We start from the raw sequence: 23042 nt of genomic DNA, 5'->3' as shown, positions 1-23042 counted from the left end.
CTGGATAGAGCACGGAGGTCCCAGGGAAGAACAAAGAACAATGGAAAAAAATGTGTGTTGTAACTCTCATGCAACTTCTGTCTTTTGTCAAGTGAATCAGCTCTATCACACTGGGAAAATTCCCCAGATAGGAAACACAAATGACTTGTTACACTGCAGAGGGTTGACTCACAACTTAACTGTGTTGTAATAACTGAAATCAGACAGCAGGTGGCGCGAAAACTGCCGCTTATCCAAACATATCCTTCTCTGGAGAGTCAACATCTCCCTTCCTTAAACAACATATATTGGTGTTTTGGTCTTGCATCAACAGCCAAATGAAACAGGGCAGATAATAGCCTATCTAGCACTGTGTCACTACGCCAAATTACAGGAACATTTGACACAAACTAGGCTGCTAGAACCATCTCTTAATAAAACTCTGGCAATTCAGTTATGCTTTTTTTTTTTTTTTTTTTTTTTTTTTTAGTATGTTATGAGTGACGGTGTCCACTTCTTTTTTTTTTTTTTTTTTTTAAATTGCAAAATAGGATCAGCTCTGAATATTAAAAAAGAAGTGGCTGTGCATCGGCTCGCTGCAGCATCCGGCCTGGGACGTGACATGAGACACGCGTTTCATCCAAAGACCCACCCTGTCTCATCAGCGCGTCGCACGTAACGACCGCGGAGGAGGCTGGCTTTAAATACCGGGGGGGCGCCGCCTCCACGCCACCACTTCTGCGGAAGAGCTGCGCTCGGGAGGTGACACATTCCAGCTCGGGTTTTCGCCCTTTCAACTAAAACCTAAAGGTAAGAAAAGACGTCTGACCAAAAAAAACAAAACAAAACAAAACAAAAAAAAAAACATTAGATATTATGCTGGCGTTCGTGTCAATTCAGGCTTCTCCGAAAATGATTGGTTTCCGCCATCCGCCTCTTCCTTGGTTGAGGCAGATGCGCATTTGAAGCCGGGGCACCTGGGGAGCGCCGCCTCGGTGCGCGTCGCTGGCATCAGCGTCGTTTTATTTTGAAGAGGGCACGATTTTAGCTTCGTAAAAACATGTGGCGCACATGTGTGTGAGAGAAAGTTTTGAAGTGAAACAGAAGGTAGCAGACGCAACAGGATGAACGCTTCCCACTTGTTGCGGTCGAGTCCGTATCACGGAAATAATTGTTGAGTTTAACTGGGGGCCGTAGGAAAATGATATCAGGGAATCGATGGGATCCACGCGTGCAAAATGCACAGTAGAAAGGAAATATTCCGGCAGGAATGGGCTGATTATTACGACTCTACAGTGGTGGTGGTGGTGACTTGAATGAGTTTTTTTTTTTTTCATTGCATCGGACGGTTTTGTTGGTGTAATATACGCAGTGTTACACAAGGGCGACCATCTTCCAGACCGCAGTCTTCTTGGCCGTGAATGAACCTGGCACAGGAAACGCACTGCATTCACACCGCTGCCAGCGGGAGAGCAGGCCTTCGTGACGGTGGTGTTGATGCTGCAGATGTATTACCACCGGTCTTTTAGCGCCCTGCCTGATGGTAAATGTCACTTTTGGGACCATAATATCCACGTACCGTAACACTTGGTGTAGGTTTTCTGATTAATCAAAGTAACGCAGTTCTTGGCACAGAGTTGTGATGAAATGTTTGTCAGTTGCAGCCTGTTTGCAGCCGCGGGTTGATTGTGGCTGCAAACACTGTGTGAAAGCGCTGTGCAGAGAGAGTCTGGTTTTTCCTGCTTGTAAAATTTCGCACGCATATTCAATTCTGCGGGAAAAATTGAAAAAGTGGCCGGGGGCCTTTCTGTGTGGAGTTTGCATGTTCTCCCCATATCTGCGTGGGTTCCCTCCTGTGATAGACCGGCGACCTGTCCAGGGTGGACCCCGCCCTCGCCCAGTGTCAGCTGGGATTGGCCCCAGCCCCTGCACCTGCAGAATAAGTACTGTGAAAGACCAGATACTGAACCTCAGCCATGATACCTGACACCCAGTCAGAGCCCAGTAAACCTTTACTGACCTGCTGGTGATCAAATTAAGTAAATGTCATAAAGTAGTTGAAAATATGATAATACAAGCATGCATAAAGCTGTTTTAGTTGTCCAATTGTGTGTAACAGCTACTTATTTTAAGTCCCAGGAATTCATATAATCCAAAGCTTGACATAAAACATCCATCTCCCTCACTCTCTCTCTTTCCAACCACATCGCATTAAGTTCTCTTAGCTACCAATAATCCGTCTTGTAATCCTCATTCAGTCAAGCTACTCAGGAAGTCATTTTTGCTGGTTTTGTACAGCATATTGCAACAGTAAAGGAAGGAACGCTGGCCAGTAATCTTTTACTGTGAGCCGACAAAGGATCCTCTTGCAGAGAGCAAACCCAGCTAACCTCGGGGTCAGGTGCCGCTATGCAGTAAGCTTTCAGCTCATGTCTGAGTGACACATAATTGGATAAAGGGAAGTTAGGTATGACTGTCCCACTTACATTATCTTACTATTGTGTGCAAACTCACCGTGGAGAGGTTTTTAAATATCCTCTCAAAGAAGGTTCTAATCCTGTCAGATACTCCACTACGTGCCACACTACGCTACACAGTCATGCTGCTGATGTAAACGCCTGCAGACGAGAGCACCCAGCCTGGTTTCCTGGTTTCCTAACCAGGAAACAGAAATAGTAGCGCGTGACGTCATTCAGGGATGGTCTGTGCTGCACGAAGACAGGCTTGCAGTACTTTCTCAGGCTGTTGTTGCCATGGAGACCTAGAGAGGCGCTCTATGGTTAAGAGTGTTAGACGTTTAAGTAGGAAAGTAGAACTTGTGCTTGATAGAAATAGTGTTTTTTTTTGAGGTGTGGAAAGGGCACACTTTCACTTCTGTAATGCTGGTTTTAAAAAAAAAAAAAAAAAAAAAAAAAAAAAAAAAAGGGAAAACCAAAGTCTGACTCACTCATTGTGGGATGAGAAAGCAGTCACGTACACCCTTTTGAAGGCAGGCTAGTAACTGCCACATAAATTATGCAGGTCTACTTTACTGCCTCTCTCTTTTCAACCCCCCCTTTACACCCTCTGTGCCCGCTTACCTACTTTTTCCTACCACCTCTTTCTTATCTTGTCCGCCCGCCTATCTCCTCTTCTTCCCACATTCTTTTCTCTGTTTGTCCTTTGTGTCACTTCTGGTACTTTGTCTGTCCCTCACCTTCTTCTCATGCCTCTCGTGCTTTCCTCAGATGTCCACCAAGGAGAAGCTGATTGGCCATGTGATGAAGGAGGAGCCTGTTGGCAGCAGGAACAAGGTGACGGTGGTTGGTGTCGGCATGGTGGGCATGGCCTCCGCCGTCAGCATCCTGCTCAAGGTGAGACAGAAAGAAAGAGAGGAGGTGTGAAGAGAAAGAGTTGGGTGATGTGTGGTATGACTTAATGGTGTTGAAATGAGCAAAGAGAACGTTGGGGAAATTAGATGGCATGATAGCTTAAAGGGTAAATTAGTGAAGTACCGAGTTATTACAGTACTAACTACAGGAACAAAAGTGAACCTCTGGGGGGTTGTAAGGGGCTATAGCCACAGCAAGGCTACGAGCATTATGAATAGAATAATATGGTTATGCAAAACAGTTTCTGACCTAGGAAAGGGCTGCAGTCAAACAGACTTTGAAGGTGTGCTGATGGTGAAAAAAAAAAAAAGCCTGCATGCTACCTTTTTTGTACAAAAGGGGACAGGAAACAGGAATTTCCCTTATATTGTCCTGTTACATTCACAACAATTTACCTTGATCTGTGTCAGCTGAGGGAACAACACAGGCTAAGAGAAACCAGGTTATAGATCTGAAAACTAATAATACTGCTAAGTAGTATATGCAGTTTGAGTTGGCCTCACTGTAGCTTTGTCCACAGAATAGATTTACTGTAAGATACTTTGTATGAAGTGTGTGGTGAGCTGTCAGACGGACTTACTGTATGTATACAATCAGGACTTGTGCGATGAGCTGGCCCTGGTTGATGTGATGGAGGACAAGTTGAAGGGTGAGGCCATGGACCTGCAGCATGGATCCCTCTTCCTGAAGACACACAAGATTGTGGCCGACAAAGGTGAAAATACAAAAAAACAAAAAAACTACCTTTTGACTGCTCATAAATTAGATGGATACTAAATGACCAGTGCTGAAACTATTATTCTGTGGCTGCATTAGAACACTCTTTTTGTCACTTTGCCAGACTACAGTGTGACAGCCAATTCCAGGGTGGTGGTCGTGACTGCCGGTGCCCGCCAGCAGGAGGGCGAGAGCCGTCTTAACCTGGTGCAGCGCAACGTCAACATCTTCAAGTTCATCATCCCCAACATCGTCAAGTACAGCCCCAACTGCATCTTGATGGTGGTCTCTAACCCAGGTGAGACAGAAGGGAGTGTGTGTGAGGGAGGGTGGCAGGATGGAAATGTGAGAAGGCGTGGGGCATATAGATATCTCGTAGTTTATTATTATGTTAACACCTGTAGCTGCAGGTAAAGATTAATGGCTGATCATTCCTCCTGTTATTCCTCATACTCCCAGTGGACATCCTGACCTATGTGGCCTGGAAGCTGAGCGGTTTCCCCCGTCACCGTGTCATTGGCTCCGGCACCAACCTGGATTCTGCCCGTTTCCGCCACATCATGGGAGAGAAGCTCCACCTCCACCCTTCAAGCTGCCACGGCTGGATCATTGGAGAGCACGGAGACTCCAGTGGTATGCAGCTTCAGCTAAAAATAACGTCTCTGCTAGTCTTCCACTGTACCCTTAAGTTGGTCTGTGGAAAAATCTTTTAATATAGCTACATTACTTGCATGTTTTATGTTGGCACAATCAGTCAGTTTTTATACAATTATTTGTATTCAACAGGAACTAATTGATCACTATTATGTCTGTTTCTCATAGTGCCAGTGTGGAGTGGTGTGAATGTTGCTGGAGTTTCTCTGCAGAGCCTCAACCCAAAGATGGGAGCTGACGATGACAGTGAGCACTGGAAGGAGGTCCATAAGATGGTGGTTGCTGGGTAAGAACAGCTCATTTTTCAGTAAACCACCAATAAGCTGAAAGAACTCCCCTGAAGTCCCCTGCAAGCCACATTTTCATTCTCACACTTCGCCATGTGCATAGAGGCCATCTGCCCAGCACTGGAGTCATAAACTGAACGAAGCAGGTCCTTAGGGTTTAATGCCCCACAGTCACGGCTGCTTATTAAGACTAAAAGTCCCAACAGGCACTATTGAATCCAATGGAGCTGACCATCCCCAGTGAGGAATTTGACCAGAGAAATAAGCCAAAAGGCAAGCAGAGGAAGGTACACGATGCACTACAGTGTAACGGCTTCACTAGAGCCTGGCAGCCAGTAACATAATACATATGCCTACTCCCTGTTACTTAATACTGTACAGTAGTGCTCATGGCCTCGCTTATACTCCCAGGTCTGCCTTGGTGAAATAAATGACAGTATTAAATCCTGACCAAAGAAAAGCTTTCCTCTTAAATTAACAATGTGAGCATGATCTATCCATGGGTCCTGCTCAATATTGCAACATTGGTTACCCATGTCCATTTTGTATTATAAAGTTGTGCCTTCTTTTTGAAAATGAAATAATGCAACGCTTGGCCTGTGAACTTTGATAGTGTACCTTTATTTCATTGTCAGCCAGTCAGCTTGACTTATCTTTAGGTCTTCAGGGAGGACGGTCATGCAAAACACAATAGGTGACTTATCATAGATGTTTGTAAAGGTTTCAGGTATGAAAGAAAGTATGTCTCAACAGTAGAAGCAAGAACAAGGTGCACCTTTCTCCATGTGCATGGCCAGGAGAGGAAAGGCCTCATTTTAAATAGACATTGTTGACACTTTTGTAAATGTATGAAAGAGAGTTAGTTTGAAGGCTTACGAAACTGTCATTTTAATCTTGGATTTGAGTTTGCAGTGTGCTGCCTTCATTGCTGGTTCATTCCAATAACTCACATGGCCCAGATTTATTTATGTGCCACTCTCTGCAGCATACATCAAGCTCAGCAGAGGTTCGGGAGTGACGATTATAAACGTCCCCTACCAATCAACATTAGCTACTGAACTAACATGCTGGCTTCACTTACTTTTTTGTTGCCCTCATGGTGACAAACAGCTGCATTCTCAGCATGAAAACATCTGGAAAGAAAGTGGATGAGGGATATTGGAGGAAAATGACAAAATAGGAGGAAACACAGTCCCAAATACCAAAGCAGACTGACAGCTTGATTTTGCAGTCAAGGAGACATGCAGTTCTCACTTTTTATTTTTTTTTTAATCATTCTTATTATTTGTGTGCACTGCAGAGCCTATGATGTTATCAAGCTGAAGGGCTACACTTCCTGGGCCATCGGCATGTCCGTGGCTGATCTGGTGGAGAGCATCACAAAGAACCTGCACAAAGTTCACCCTGTGTCCACACTGGTCCAGGTGAGGAAACTGGGAGCATGCCATACATTCCACTGTTGGGCAAATCCTAGAGACGATGTTCATACTGTGCATGCTGCCAATGAGCTATGGGTTGCCAGCTCACTCTGTCCTGTCTGTCTTTGTCTTCCCTTCATCTGTTAGGGTATGCATGGCGTGAAGGATGAGGTCTTCCTGAGCGTCCCTTGTGTGCTGGGCAACAGTGGTCTGACAGATGTCATTCACGTGACACTGAAGCCCGATGAGGAGAAGCAGCTGGTGAAGAGCGCCGAGACCCTGTGGGGCGTACAGAAGGAGCTCACCCTGTGAAGTGCTCTCCTCTGAATTCTTCAGTCCACACCAAACACCATGTGGTCAACCCCTACCTATTGTACCTCCTGTGTCCCTCATGGCAATGGGTGAATGAGACCTTTGAGTATCTAATAAGGCCAAGTGTTTGTAGCTAAACCAGCGGAAGCTAGATTTTACCTTCAGATATTCATACACGGGTGTCATTGTCCTTTGCCGCCTCTTACCTGCCTTCCTCCCTCCTTTCATGACTGAATTTTCAGAAAAACAACTCATACCTTTAGCCTTTAATATTAGCCTGTGTTGGAGAGAGAGAGGGTATCCATCTGTTGTCAGTCGTTAAAGCCTATGCATATTGAGCGTATATACTCCATGTACTGTATGTTGTGTACTGTTGCTGTTTCTTCTGTACACCTGTACACTCCGTGTTTGTAGTTGGTATGTATTCTGTGATTGTTACCAGTTGGTTTTTCCCACTTGGTAATCTCTGTTTATTTTGTTTTATCATTTGGAGTATAATGGAGACATTCCATTCTCTACGAGGAGGGCTTCCTATCCACCTAGAGTCATAACAACACTGCTATACACATATATATAGATATATATATCACTGGGCCAAAATCCTGTGATACCAAAGTACCTTATCACTTGAGAAAAGCAATGCTAAGTCTACTGGTTGGCATTGAAGCCTTTTTACACAAATTTAACCACAAGTGCACTGACAGTAAAAGAGGCAGGCTGCTGACACGAAAGATTACATCTGGGAGAAATAAAGGTGTTGCTAACAAATTGACTTGCCATAATTTAACTCAGCAAAGAGATAACAGAGAGCCAATGGGAAATAGTCAGCTAGGATCATGACCTAGAGTCAGGTTACAAATTATAACAGAAGGTAACAATCCTGAAGGTGTTTGTTTGCGCACCCTAACTCAACTCAAAGGGTTTTGTATTTATTTTACTCCACCTGACTTTGGAACATAGGACAAAAAGAGGAATTTATGATATTATTTATAACTATTAATACTGTTAAGATCTATTTATGTATTAATGTTGCAACATTAGATATGGTCAATCACTCACTGACTCACTGAGGAACTCTGCCTGTCCTGGCAGTTGGATATTGATCTTTATTTGCTGTAACATCAAATAAAGCTGCCAGGATAATGATACACATCTGTCCTTTGTCCTTTCCTGTGTTTGTCATCCACCCCAGCAAAAGGTAGTTTGTATGTTTACAGGGCAGCTCACTCAGCGCATATCTATGGGTCAACATCTGAGGCAGGGTAGAGGTTTTTATGCACGAGACCTAAATGGGGTCACTAGCTCCTATGTACATACTGCTGCACCTGCTGAAAAACAGCCCTATTTAAAAAAGGATTACTAACCACTAAATTCTAAAATAGTGCCTTACAGAGGTACTTTGTGGTTTGAGCTTGTCCAAAAATAACCCATCAAATGAATTTGAAAAACATATACTGAAATAATGATTAATAAAATGATCTCAGACATGAACCATTAAATCAGATTTATTTTATTTGTACTGATTTACATAAATCTACAGATATAAAAGAACAGGTGTTTGAATTGGAAACAAGAAAAAAATAACAGCAGATATTCTATCATACAATTCAAAGTGCATTTAGTAAAAGGCTAATTTAAATGAGACCTGTTTTGCAAACTTTACATAAGTTAATTTTTTGATTAGTACAATACTTTTTTATTTTTTGTACCCTCCAACACTGGCTTTATTCACAACTTTTTACTGAAAACCTAAACTTCTCAGCAGGACTGAGAATGAGTGGACAGCACAAGGAAAACAGAAACATAAACAGAGATAGAGATTTTCTTTTGTAATGCATTATAGAATTATGCATGTCAAGAATGCCACCCACCTTAATTTGAGACAGTGTACAGAGTAAAACAACCACTGTACATGATTGACTGGTTAGTGCAGTCAGACTGGAGGGTAGTCCTGAGCAGCTGACACACAATCACATAAAGTCACTCACACCATTGTGAGAAAACACAGATCAGGGAAGAACATACAATAGTGTGGACAAGTGGATGGGAACTCAAAATTCTGCTCATGAACAGACCCAAACAAGACAGTGAAGATACACAGTTCAGGTCCATGGTGATCATCACTTCTACTGTATGAAAAGCGATCCCACTGACTCCATGGCGACTGAACATGACCCAGACCTCATACAGCATTAAATCCTGAGGCTGAACCCCTGTCTTTCCTGAAAGGTTGCCCTGGGTATTCATATCAGAGCCTAACCTTTTCATTACGAGAGCCGTGGACATATGGGGCTCTCTAAAAAGCCCCTCTTTACTAGCCCCTAACAATTTGTGCTTACTAGACAAATGACTTTGTCTGGCAAAGGTATTGTTAACAGAACCTGTGGGCCACTCTGCAGTGCAGCATACACAGATCGATACACTAACTTACTGCACGCCAACCCAGTTTCACCACTTACACTCAAGGCAAATGTAACATATACTATACACAGAATAGGCTCGCACCTCACTTTTACCAATATGGTATGTGTCTTAAGCAGGTTTTTCATGTCAACCACAGTACCTGGTCCACAGCATAGTGACTGTTTTTTTTTAATATTGGGGCACAAAAGTAAGGGTGTTACATCTGAGTCATGACAGTTGATGCATAATGAACTCAAAAAGTATTTGGTCAGATCAAAATACAAATGGTGCCACACTACAACTGTGAAATTTCACTGAACTAAATGAGACTGTCCAATTTTTCATAAGTGTTGCTGTTCAGATTTCTGTCAAAGATTTTATAGACAATCTATACAAGGAGCAGCAGTTTGCAATACAAGAAGACATTAAAAAGGGAATAAAACAAAAAGGAGGAAAAAGGGAGATGAAGAGAGAAAGGAGATATATATGCTTCCAGGTAGTCAGTGGGGCTCAGTATAGGTCACTAAGGCCGGCGGTCTTGCGGGCTTTCTGCATGAGGGCACGAAGCTGGAACTGCTTCCTGGACAGAAGGCGTACATGCTGTAACAAAAGAGAATAAGAGTCAATTTAAAAACACAGAGGGCTAAAGGGTTTTTACACTTGTTTCTCTTATACATTTTCTTGTGCTATAGTGGTCACCTTGAGGAAAACTTCCAGGTCTATGACGCCCCTACGCAGGGCCTCTCCTAGGTAGAAGATAGTGTCCTCAATTGCATTCTCCTCAGCATACAGGTTCAGGATCTGTTTGTACAGCGGAGCGGTGGGCACAATGACGTCATCAATGTCATTGTTTTCTGACTGGTTCTCCATCTTTTCCAAGGCCTCACTCAGCTCCTCGTCCTTTCTCTTCAGCAGCTCAATGTTCCTGTCAACCTCAGTCTAGTGGAAACAATTACAGCCATATAATCATTTGTTAATTTTATTATAATGGAAAAGATGACAATCAAGGACACAAAAAAATACAGATATAACATTGAAAAAGAAGACGATCTCTTACCACTTCCTGGTCCAGTCTTGAGACCATCTCCTCCAGTTTTTGATGTCCTTTCTTCAGATCTTCCTCTGTTCGCTTCAGGGCATCCAGCTCAGCCTGAGCTCTGTCCATCTCCTCCTTCATCCTCCAGCGAAGTTTGTCACTAACTGCTGAAATCAGAGATGCACGGATGGTGTCCTCGCCAATGGTGCCATCTCGGCTCTGACCTTTAGACAAAGAGATAAAGAGATAGTTGTTAAATAGGGAATTGTTTGCTAGTCATATACGGCCTCTTTTCAAGCCACTGAATATATGAAGTATTAGGCAATACTGAATAAGACACCAATTTCACACCATTGTCACAGGTCTAGATCTAATTCAAAGCAGTACTGTAGACACACCAGGCCAAATGAACAAAATATGTAAAGATGTGTAAAAGATTAAAGGAAAACCAATACATGTCTTTGTAAAAAAACACTACAGGGGTAACCATCATTCTTCCAAATTATAATCTCACATTTGATGTTTTAAAGATGGTGGTGGAGTGAGTTTACTTAAAATGTGCTTGGAAATTTGTACGGATTCATCAGCCTTTGTTACGTTTCTCCGGCCATTTATTTAGATTTATCTTTAATTCATCACCCATCTGTAATTAGCTGACATTAGATGCTAATTCATTTAGGTTACAGCTTGAGTGGTATCCAAGATGACAAATGTCATCAGAATCCCTCTATAAAGTAAGTGGCTGTGAAAACAGATGTAGGATGCTTATGACACATCTTAATAATTTTAAACGCACTAACTGGAAAAATGGAAAGCCCTGGAAATGAATGGAATCCAGTAGAAAATGCAGTAAATGCTACTTTTCTCAACTTTAAGGCTGTAGTCTACATTAGTGTTTTATCTGATTGTGTAACATTGAAAGGTTTTTATATATAAAATGTTTTCATATGTATTTCATTGAGGCTCAATTGGTATTCACAATACCAGTACAATTATATGCTTAAATGTTTTTCTAAAATTTTGTTCCCACACACATGTACATGGGAGTAACCAAAATTATACAATATCAGACATGAGAAACAGTCAATGAAACACCAAAAAGCTTGAAATGCTGACAAGTACCAGGTTATGTAATTGAAAATACACTGATAGATGTCTTGGGAGTCAAGACCACCTCATGTGCAGTCTTGAGTCAGCACTACAAATGTCAGAGTTGATCAGCCTTGAGACCTGAGTAGTCTACAGGCAAGCCCATTTCTTCTGCTTCACTAAATATAGGAGATGGCTTAAACTCCTACTGCATGCTGGTCCTTGACCAGACTTTCACTGGTGCTAACTGATGTTGGGACAGCAAATGGGTCCCCTGATCATAGGTCTGTCTTTGTGTAGAGTTTCTGTTCCTATCCTAAACATAGCGCTGTGTGCTTCTGAGGTATAGGGTGTAGGGGCTGGAAGGGAGACTGTTCTTTTCCTTTTGGGTCCATTCTACCCCTTGGCCTTTAAAACTTCCAACTCTAGTTACAGAGACGACCTTTCGGTGGTGGCTCAGCGCGCCACTGAAGTCACACAGAGGGTGAGAGAGTTTGAGTCAGAAGGTCAAGTGTCTTCACTGAGGGTTAACTAAAGACCATGGAAAGGAAGAAAGGTATTGTTTTGTCTGAGGTAAATTAACCTTTGCCTTAATATTGAATCACTGTATTACAATATCTTGATTACACCAGAAACTATTGTATGATTATAAATAACTTTTTTCAGAACTTATAAATGTGGGATTTACATGTGGATCTAGACATACATGGAAAAATGCAGACAAAAACAGTTTTTGTAAATCCAGTGTAACTTTCAAATGCATCCTTGAGGTAAAACACAAATAAAACACCCCAGATACTAAATGTAATACCTACCAACTGTAGAGACTGGAGTCTGGGTTGGGTAGTGTGCAGGGCCTGCAGTGGTCGGATAAGAGTTGCCTCCTGGGTACTGGTATCCTGGATAACCTCTGCAAATAGTTATATGATCAACAAACAGCTAATGCTTTATTTTTTCTACTTTCAGGAATCTGAAACACCTACCACTGGTTTTACAGTGTCAAGACAGGTTTGTTGGAAAATACAGTACATGTGTTAGCTGAGGGAAAAAGGTTTGAGAACTGCTTGGCAAACATCTTACCCCGGGTTAGGATTTGGGCCGTAGGGTGACACCGCAGGCATGCCAGGCATGTAAGAAGCTGACACAGGGAGAGATATTGAAACAATAAGGTCTGAGGAAATACAGGTCAAAATATTCTTCATCTCTTGCACTATCACACAGGTGTATTTCCTGTCAGTTTCAGTAATGTGCTGTGAGCTCCATCTGGTGCCGAAGAAAATAAATGCATTATTTAAAACATGATGTATTGGTTTTTACTGAGAATTGTTTCTAACATAAACTATCACAGATTTAAATGGGATGTACAAATTAGATACACCTTACAATATACTGAGTGGTGTTCAGTATGTAAATACCTCTATAAACCCCAATATGAATTTGTATGAATGTGGTCTGTGGATCATTCTGTTTTTCGGACACTTTCATGCAACACCTTGGACACTTAGACTACCTGGTTTACAACAAAAATTTATGTCACTCACGGTTTGGGGGGCCAGCTGCTTGGAAGGCTTGGTAGGGAGCTTGTGTAGTGGGACGAGAAAACACAGGAGGCTCTTCTCCAAACACCACAATCATCACCTGAATCAGACCATACAGGTCTGACTGAGGCTGTAAGACATACAGTGAAAGTTAAATTTTTATTAACCAACAAATAAAATATACTATGTAAAATGATCAAAAGGGAAGTCACAGTAAAAATATTACTTAGAGCTTCAGGTACATTTATGGCCCTCGTAATTGCCCCACTTTGTGGTGGTAACTAATAGTCCAAAACATATCAAAAATATTTCAGAGAGCTATAAATTACTCTTATACTGTAGTTATGTATGCTACATCTGTAGATTTAAAAAACCCTAAACCCTCAAACCCTAAAACTTCTGTAACAGTATTTTACTTTTTTTTTTCATTATTCATCCTGAACTATGTACATTTTACACATTCAACATATTGTCATTCCATAAATTAATTGTAATTTAAAATATGAATCGAAGACCTCCCACTTACATGCTTCCACTCATGTAAATAAGGCAGGTAGATCTTGCCATTGGCATCAATATGCTTCCCAGTTTTGATCATCATGGCACTGGTTGGTTTGACAAAACATATGGGAGGGTTGTAGGGATATGTGTCAAGCAGCCACAGACACACTGGGATGTTGTAGACATTTCCTAATGAAAATAAACAAACAAAGTTCAAATGTGACTGTTTCAACATTCTCATATCTCCATCCTTACTGCTTAATAAATTGGTTCCTATTTTGAGGCATCCTTTGGTGTTCTGTTTAAGAGCACAGGGGACCTTTACATGAAGTTAATGGCAATTATGATATACTTGTTGTGAAACAAATACATTTCAGTTAAAGAAAACTTTTTCATGATCAAGCAAGAGAGCAATGTATATAATCCCAACCCAGTAGCTGACAACCTCTGGTTAGGCTTGAAGCTCTCTTCTTTTGGAAAACATGTTACCTTTCCTAATCCTGATGCAAAACAGTAGAAAACTGACAGATTAGGCACACAGAGTAGCACAATACAAGATTCTTTTTGTTTGCAGGTACACATGCTTGTTCTAAAACTGTGTGTTTTGGTTCAGCCTACTTCCCTCTACAGTTCCCTTGAATTGACACAAATAGGTATTTGCCCATTTGCTACAGTACTTGGGCCAACAGATGAGAAGTTTGTTGAACTGCAAGATAAATAGACTGAGGAAGAGCAAGCGCACAAGAGGGAATGAGTAAATGAGGGAAAAAGGAGATTTTCTGACTCTATGAAGGAACATAGCGCTATATGGTTTTATAGAGAAACAGTTTTTAGAAGGCAAGAGAAACATTCTTTACCTCTGTAGCTGACTGGGACTGTTCCTGTCAAACTCATCAGGTCTCTTGTGGAGCCATCATTAAACACTGAAACACCGAAATATCCCATATCAACATGCAAAACGTCATATAAACATACAGGACATAATTTAGACCACACAGTTAAATGCAGGAAATCAGTATAATTTAATTTACCATAAGCATCCATAACGGGCTTCAAGTCCTTGTACTGGGAGATGACATTGGTTATCTCACGAACAGTCAGATCTCTGTATTTGTATTGCTAGACAATGACAATAAAAGTAAAGAAAAAGGAGAAAACAATCATGCATGTTGAACATTTTGACACATTTGCTGAGACTCAAGTTTTGCAAGCATTGAAACATTAGCTGACACAACTAACGAACTCAGTTGTTTCCTTGGGTAATAATTTTGCAAAGCCCATAGTTCATCTCTGCTTAAATACAGTGCTGCTTTATACCTGCTCCCTAAACGCACAACTTGGTATCTGAATAAGTGTAGCAAAGTATCTTTCAGACATTTGATAGGGCTACATATTATATTGCGATCAATTGTGAAATAAACATTATGTCGACATTTCATTTGTAAACTGAACTCTAACAAACCAACCTAACAGTTTGTACAAATACTCTATAAATTGGCATACTTTTAAATAAGAGAGCAACGTTCAAAATTAGTAATATAAACTGTACAACAGCGCATTAACATGTGAATTCAATTGAGATAGTGGTTTTAAAACATGTTTACTATCAATATCAGTGACGACGTGGTGGCTATGCTGGAGAGCCGGAAAATGTCACAAGTAAATCTATATAAAGGATATTTGTAAAATCCGTCCATTATTGAGCCCTTATAACAAACCCAAATGCATAATGTAGAAAATATTCCAGGAAAACGGGCCGATTATTAAGTGTAACCCATTCGAAAAACAGTTCAACAGCTAAATAGCTAATAGCGCCATGTTTGCTGTCGGTGACATAACTAACTTGCTACTGTTGGCCACCGACTATCGCTACAGTAAGCTTACCTTCAGCATTTTCTTCAGGGCACCTTCGTTGACAACTGCCATGGTTTCTGTCTTTTTGTTTTAACAGTTATTATCAACGAGATAAATGACTGGACAGCAGTCCTTTAGGCAAGCTGGGGTGACAGCTAACACAAGCTAACGCTAGCTAGCAGGGCTTTACTGAATGCTAGGCTAACGTTAGCCCAGCCTCGGGCCTGACTACAGTTAAGACAGTGATTGGGTTTCCTTATGAAACCTTTCTGTCGAACACGAGTAATGTCTTTGTTGTTAACGCACCGAAATTCAATAAATACCGAAAACAGACGCTAATAGTTAATTAATAGTTCTAAAAAGAAGCCGGAAAACAAACATCCAATGATCAACAAAAGGAATTTCCGGCAGACACCTGACTGGTTCCGGTCTGCGTGTGACGTGGGTTGCATAGGGTACAACCAGTGCAACCAGTGCAACCAGTCCACAGATGAGCAATACAATACTTACATTTTATTGGTTCAAAGGCCTGTGTATGAGGATGACAACAAGGGATTTTTCAAGGTAATTCATACTTTAGGTGTGACTTCCTATGTCCCCGGCATGACAGTTATTTAATTGGTTGGGATTGCTGTGAAAGCAATCCCACTATGTTCAACAACTCTTTATTACTCCACCGTTTCATCATGGAAACCTGTATTTTTTTTTTTTTTTAAACTCCATGCAATCTATTTTCTGAAGGTGGAGCAAACCAAATATTTCAAGGTGTCCTAAATTTAAAAAAATGTTTGCTTTATTGGCTCTAATCAGTTTAATCTTAAATTTTCAACTGCATGCAAAATATCTTCTAAGGTTATAGCAGACTAATTATTTTAAATTGTCACAAATTGAAAAGTAGCAAATCAAATTGCCTTAAGTACATTTTGATCAATTACTACTCAAAACATTACTAAATAATAAGTCATATTCATTAACCCATAAATTGATACAGACATTGCACAGCTGTTGTACATTTGTTTATAAAGATGAATGGTCTCCTTCAGCTTAACACCAGAGAGACAAAACATATAATCAAGAATCATCAAGTGTAATATCCAAACAACAACCTCCTGTAAAAAAGGTCCATAATCTTGGTTGCAGAATCAGTAAAATTTAATCATCAATGGGAAGATACAATCAAGTATCGAGTCAGTGCAATTCAAATTTGCCTGCTCTGGGCTGGGTGCTCAGTCCATTAACTTCAAGGCTCATCTTCTTTCCATCAAGCTCCATCAGGACCTCATGCACAAATTCAAAGATGAAGTGCCTTTTTTCTGTCAGTTTAGGTTGAAGCTGCTACAGCTGAGGGCAACTTGTTCAGGACCTCTGTTCCCTCTATGACTACCTTAATGTCTTTGGGTGGATAGAGAGGATCCTCTTTCCGTATGATAACAATTGCTATAGTTGCCTGCTCCAGTTCTTCAGCCTCATTGTCCTGCATATTCTATAAAAAAAACAAAACAATACATGAGGACAACTCAAAGAATACACAGTAGAAAGCAGGCCCCTGCCATGGCCTGAAGGTCTCCACACTTTGCTGTTAATTGCACATTCAATCTTTTACTGGATAGATGATAGAAACAAGAGTTCTCAGTTTAGCCTGATGGTGGTGCTACAAGAAAGGTCAAGGGGTCATCAAAAATTACTAAATAATCTCCTTTCCTAACCACTTTTCCTAGAATGTCACAGGGTCAAGGAAAGATGAAGGGGAGTTCATAAGGACTTAGGAAAAGACAACTAAGAGAATCCGACTAAACTTTCACTAGACTTTTTTTTAAACTAACTTTATTTATAACACATGGACAATATACTGTATACTCTTTTTCTAGCCACAAAGATAAAATGAAAGGAATACACAAGCAGAGCCATTAAAATAATAATTAAAACAAAATAAGGGATTGAGCAAGGGGCCAGAATAAATTATATACTTTTTATATACTTTTATATATATATTTTATATATATATATATATATATAAAAGCAAAGAAAATTATTTTTTTGTGCTTTACACAATGGGTGGGTATTTAGTGAAACATTTATGTATATAGTATTTTGTTATGATTATATTATTAACTTGAAATTCAATATGCTTGTTCTTCATGATGACTCCTAACTAGATTTGAAAGAGAAGAAAGAAGTGTTGGATTGTGTCACAAACATACAGATGCGCTGTTTTTTCTACATTTCAGTGGGTCTGTTGTGGTGAAACTGCAATGGTGCTGTGGAAAGGAATTGTGGGAACGCATTCTCTCCTTTCCTTTAATAAAGGAGGATCCAGTGTTTCCTATGCTAAAGGAAATAAGACAGGAGGCATTGAAGCTCCTTTCCTTATCACTTAGAGCAGAGGTTTTCAAAGCAGGAGGCGGCCCCACCAGGGGGGCTCCAAACAAACAATTTCAGGGGTCTGTCTCTTCACTTATTTTGATACTTCTTTAAAAATTACATCTGGTATGACATCTGGTGTCATGCACAGACTGATAAAACAAGCTGCTGCCACTGCCCCAGACAAAGTAACAAGTGATAAGGAAGTCACGTCCTCACTGATGACCTGCCATGATAAGAGGGCTGACAGACTGCATTTTTATTTTGACCCCTTAAGAGTGTAATGACCTGTAAATGTAAATGAATAGGTGCTGTTTGCTTATTGTATTTGAATATTGTCACTATAGAACAGGAGAAGTCTTTGAAAATGAAACGTCAAACAGCTTTTCATTTTAATATGGTCATAGCACGTCCACATGAGTAAATGTGAGAAAAGGAAAATGCAAATTGGATAACTGCATTTTCTTCTTAAGTTTCACCTAAACAATACATACCGTGGGGAGTGAGGTCACGTGACTGCTAGATCTAACAGCCACAGGAGCACAGGTGTGGGGACCGAGCAGCTTACACAGGTGCCTTGAGTGTTCTTTGCTCTGTGTCCCGTGCTCCTTCTGTGTTTGCCCTTCACCTTTGTTCCTGAGTGCATTAAGTGAGTAACTTATTTCATTATATTATATTGTAGTCATGTTTATCTTGTTGATAAGTTGTATATCTAATCTCCTCGGTTTGTTCTCACGTGATTATATATTTCAAGTGAGAATGTAGTTATGTACTGATTTTGAGTTGGAATTGTTCGTTGCTTTATTCAAGATAATGACAGAATTTTGACTTTCTTTCATTTGTAGAAATATAACCACTCACACCTAACTGACTGAAGAAGATGAAATACCTTCAAATAGAAGTATAAGTACTGCTGATTGCTTTTCCTGCTTTGCTCATATTCATTAAGTTAAGTCCAGTGTAATCCTAGAGCACATACATGTGTGGAAAAATTACATATTCATTTTCAAGTTTACATCATCATTTGAATAAAGTCCCCTCTAGGTTTCTATAATGACCTTAACATTTATCATTTTAATCTGTTATTTATCTGTGCCAGATGCTTTGATGGTGGAAATGCCATATTATAATCATGGATTGTGCATTTAAAGGAGAACCCAACTCTTTTTAAGAACTCACATTTTTTATTCCTGTGCCTCAGAACAATCAATATTTGGTCAGAGGGAGAACCTTAAAATGTGTGATGTTCTATAACAATGAATGGGGCTGTGATGTTGTGAGGCTATAAAATATTTGTGTAATTTTTTCTTCTAAAATGAATGTTCTAAATCCTAAACTTACAATTGAAAATCTGGATGAAACCTGTTAAAGTGTATATGACACAGCTGCTGTAGATTATGGGGTTAGTGAGGTTATTCATTTCCCCCAGTGGCTAAAAGTAATTTTGGCTATATAACTTAAACACCCTGACTGATGAGAGCAAGCCTTTTTGTTTTAATATGACATTTGCAAGCAGCTCTATATTTGCAGAGTATGTTTTTATTCTGTATTAGTTCATTTATACTCAATAGCCCTTAATGTAGAGGGTTCAATTAAAAACAGTAATGCTATTCCTACATTCCCACATTTTATTTGTCCCTTAGGACTTTTATTTTTATGGAATAAAAATCCATGATAAAATGAATCAATGCCCCTTAAGTTGTCTATGGAGTACCCTGATTTAAGGATTCTCTAAATTTCTAGTTTTAGGACAGAGCTTTGCATGTTTCTAACTGTTCTGGGTACAGGAAAAATTGTGACATTTAAGCTTTTTGACTAAATAAGTCAAAATTGCTTTCAATTGCACAAACTGTATATTTATGATTATTTATAACTAACTTGAACTAGATGCTCAAGTGCTGTTGGTCTTTTACCTTTACTTTGTGCAGTTTGTTTTTTAACTTTCCTTCACTTGCAGCTGATGTTTTTCTGCTTCATCTTTACTGTGTCCACTGTGAGAGTATGAGTACTCATGTTGTGTAAATGTGTCATTTAATAAAAATAAAAAGTCATTATATGTAGCCTGATTCTATTCTGAAGCTAAGGGAAGGGTTTGCAAATTGGAAATTAACAAAAGCCATTCTGGACCCCCGCCAGATCTGGTAACAGGCCTACTTCATGCTTGGTTGTGGGTTGTTGGACTCGGGACATGAGTCAGAACACACTTGAGCCGAAGCTCTCGGCCAAATTTTTGACAGAGTAAAATGAAGAACAACATATGTCCATTAATGTGCATTTTGCACAAAGAACATGACAAATTTGGTTTGAACTGCTGCTATAAGCAGAAGCCTTAAAAAACTCAAACTGTTGTTCTGTACTATTAAATGTTACCTTTGGTTGTTGCGCTCCAACAAATTTCAAGTAAAGATAAATGTTTCTCAATATTGTATTGTGAAGGCCTGCTTCAAATGTTCTTGTCCTACAGTGGAAAGTCATTTTATTTAGTGTAAAGCTACCACACCTTATGGTTCCCCACAACCAGCAAGAAATGGTAAGCCATGGGCATAACTACGCCCCAGTAAATCTGCATGAGAAATTCAAGTTTGTGCATGTCAAAAAGTCACGGATGTGTTGAAGAGATTTGCATTGATTAAGGTCTGTGAACAAATGATATCAGTGGTGAGGTTACATAAAGACACTGTGAAAGAAGTCCTTTTTTTAATGTCTGTGTACAGATACAGATCAGAAAACTGTGTGTAAAGCTTGACACTCAAACTTCCTACACAGTGTGTGACACTGAAGTTACAAATACAAATTTTTATTTTGTTTTTACATTTTAATCTGATTCGAGGATGACAGTCCACTCACAAAGCGGTCCAATCAGAGGGCAGGTGGTTCTGTTGCCTTCATCTCCACAGCAAAATACTGCAAGGCATAGTGGATTATTAACTCATCTTGAAAATCTACCACACCTTTTAGGATGTATGGGGGAGATGAAGGCATTAGAACCACCTGCCTTCTGATTGAACTCTTCTCTGTGATTGTCTAGTCATATTCAGGTGTAAAAATGGGGTCACAATTGTACTTGGAACTTCAGTGTCCCACACTCTGTGGGAACTTTAAAGGCTGAGTTTTACAGTTTCTGTGGTATCTGTACACAGATACAAAACTCTTTGCCACAAGCAAAATAATTTTCACATGAGAAGCTGAATTTCTTAAGCAAATTTATTTTACAGGTTTACAAAGGTTGATTTACAACTAAAAACTTTGGAATTATTTGTAAACATTACTTTACAAGCTCAAAATATATTTAATCCTAATTGGAGCCTATATAGGGTCGGGGAAGTCGGTCGTTCGGGGTCCAGCAGGGCCCCCTGGGGTCGAGCTGGCTGTCTCCTCCCTATGCTAATCGTGCTAGTTTATCCCCCACGGCCCCTTTTTTTTCTGAAACCGAAAATTTGTACATGACTCTATGACTATGGATGAGTGTTGCATATTCAATTATTATGGTTGAGTGTGGGGACCACTACGGTCAAGCTAGCCACCTCCCACTCTGTTCTGGTTTCTGTCAAAATGAACTAAGTCACACACTATCATAAACCATGCTTTATTGGGCTGCACCTGTGTGTGTGTGTGTGTGTGTGTGTGTGTGTGTGTGTGTGTGTGTGTGTGTGTGTGTGTGTGTGTGTGTTCTCTAAATTGCAGTCTTTTTATTCTTGGTCAAAAGTCCAAAACATTTTTGGCCAAGGTCACAACAAAAGCAGTTAAAGTACAGCTGTATGAGCTGCTTATAAAGACACTGCCATTCAAATACAGTAGTTTAGTCGTACAAAAAAAATTGAAACACAGTAGATACATTTCACCAGATGCAGTTTGATCTGTACAGTCTTAATCATTCTGAATCTATGAATTCATAAACTATAACACAATCAATGGATACCATCTGACACTGCACACAGGATAAAACACTTCACAGGCAAAAACCAAAACAGTTAAAAGACAAATTATTGTCACATTCCACAAAAGACTAACAGCTGGTTTCGTTTTCCTGCTGGAAAGGTTGACCATCTTCTCTGGCTAAAGGGAGATAAAAATTCCCATCTGTCTTTGAAAGCACCTCTGCTTGCCTGTGGAACTGTAACCAACCTAAAGAAAAACAGAAGAGACCTTATCATTCACAACAAATTCATAAACATGTTGACAGGATAAAAGTATCATCAGCCTTAAATTTACGAGGGGTGAACCTAGATTCACACTTTATCAGGAGTGGCCTACATGTGAATGTTGGATCTGTCTTATCAACATCAGCTTCTATCTAGGGCATGGGTGTTATTGTTGTTAGTAAAGAACATGGAGGCTTGATCTCTGCCAGTATGAGTTACTCACATGAGGTTTGTTCGGGCTCTGAATGAGGCTGCATACATACAGGAGGAAAGTCTCCAAACATGACAGCCATCACTTGCAGCAGGCTCACTAGATCACACTCACCCTGATAGGGGGAAAGGAAAAGTCACACACACACACACACACCAATGTAGCATGGCTTTATGGCTTGTGCTGCACATGTCACTGCCAGCAAATATAATTTCTCAACCCTGTTTCATCAACCCTGTTAAAGAATAACAAGATAATATTTCCGTTCTTACCTTCTTCCACTCCTCCAGGTAAGGCAGCTCCACTTCACCATTGCTGGAGACAAACTTTCCTCTGAGGATCATCATCTCTTGTGTGGGTCTGACATAGCAGATAGGAGCGGTCTGAGGGTAGCTCTCCTCAATCCACAGGCATATGGGTATGTTGTAGGTCTTGTCTTGTATAAAAAACAAGAGAAAGGGGTATTTTATTTGGATATTTTGAGTGACTACATCGTTGTTTTTTGATATAAATTGGCCACAATTCATGTCAGAGTGCTCTCCTGATTATAATTCAACTGTTAAATAGAATCACAAAATGCAAAGTCATTGTTACCGGTGAATAAGACAGGAATGGTTCCGGTTACACTCATCAGGGCCTTTGCGGTTCCATCATTGTAAACTGTATGAAAATGCAACAACGGCTGTATCATTTAGAGTTCTTGTTGAAATTATCCACATGTTGAATAAATTGAAAAACGGATTGTGAGTTTTTATTTTGCGTCTCACCATATTTGTCCATCATGGGCACAAGATTTTTGAAGTGCGTCGTTGCAACGTATATTTCATGAGCCACGTGTTTGCGAAGATAACTCTTCAAAACAAAAGGATAAAAAAAAAAATACTGAAAAACATTGAACACACAGTTCCTTGTTTATGTTTGATTTCTTCTTTCAATTGCTGATGATTATTCTTACCTTAGGGAGCATTTTCTTAATCATATCCTCAGAGTATGACATGATTGCGGTGTATCCGAAAGGAAAATAGTATTATTTCTTCTGTGTATCTTTTCACCAACACTCACAAACCCTCGTCTTTATGTATGTCTGGGGTTTATGGATAACCGCCTATCTTTTATGACCTTTGGAAGCCAATAACAGAAGAGTTTCGTAATCATGCAAATCATCTCCA

General features: G+C 40.1%; 3 protein-coding genes across 3 annotated transcripts; 1 reads left to right on the top strand and 2 right to left on the bottom strand.

Annotated features, from left to right (window-relative positions):
- The first annotated feature begins 631 nt into the window (after window positions 1-631).
- ldha (lactate dehydrogenase A4) lies at window positions 632-7886 on the top strand. The gene is made up of 8 exons (XM_071503489.1): window positions 632-789; window positions 3207-3332; window positions 3948-4065; window positions 4192-4365; window positions 4527-4700; window positions 4890-5007; window positions 6309-6432; window positions 6574-7886. Exons 2-8 carry the CDS (start codon window positions 3207-3209, stop codon window positions 6736-6738), a joined length of 999 nt encoding a protein of 332 aa, XP_071359590.1. The 5' UTR covers window positions 632-789; the 3' UTR covers window positions 6739-7886.
- Window positions 7887-8225: 339 nt separating this feature from the next.
- tsg101a (tumor susceptibility 101a) lies at window positions 8226-15588 on the bottom strand. The gene is made up of 10 exons (XM_071503477.1): window positions 15190-15588; window positions 14337-14424; window positions 14163-14228; window positions 13331-13494; window positions 12808-12934; window positions 12347-12404; window positions 12082-12176; window positions 10199-10401; window positions 9841-10080; window positions 8226-9741 (listed from the first exon to the last, which is right to left on the bottom strand). The coding sequence occupies exons 1-10, from the start codon at window positions 15229-15231 to the stop codon at window positions 9652-9654; spliced, it is 1173 nt and encodes a 390-aa protein (XP_071359578.1). The 5' UTR covers window positions 15232-15588; the 3' UTR covers window positions 8226-9651.
- Window positions 15589-20706: 5118 nt separating this feature from the next.
- On the bottom strand, window positions 20707-22981 carry LOC139635924 (tumor susceptibility gene 101 protein). The gene is made up of 6 exons (XM_071503500.1): window positions 22829-22981; window positions 22641-22725; window positions 22468-22533; window positions 22146-22309; window positions 21886-21988; window positions 20707-21645 (listed from the first exon to the last, which is right to left on the bottom strand). The coding sequence occupies exons 1-6, from the start codon at window positions 22868-22870 to the stop codon at window positions 21527-21529; spliced, it is 579 nt and encodes a 192-aa protein (XP_071359601.1). The 5' UTR covers window positions 22871-22981; the 3' UTR covers window positions 20707-21526.
- Between the last annotated feature and the right edge of the window lie 61 nt (window positions 22982-23042).

This window comes from Trachinotus anak, unplaced genomic scaffold (assembly GCF_046630095.1).
Source record: "Trachinotus anak isolate AG129_WGS33_773 ecotype Australia unplaced genomic scaffold, CSIRO_AGI_Tana_v1 ptg000002l, whole genome shotgun sequence".
Taxonomy (NCBI): domain Eukaryota; kingdom Metazoa; phylum Chordata; class Actinopteri; order Carangiformes; family Carangidae; genus Trachinotus; species Trachinotus anak.
This window is presented reverse-complemented; position numbering and strand designations above follow the sequence as displayed.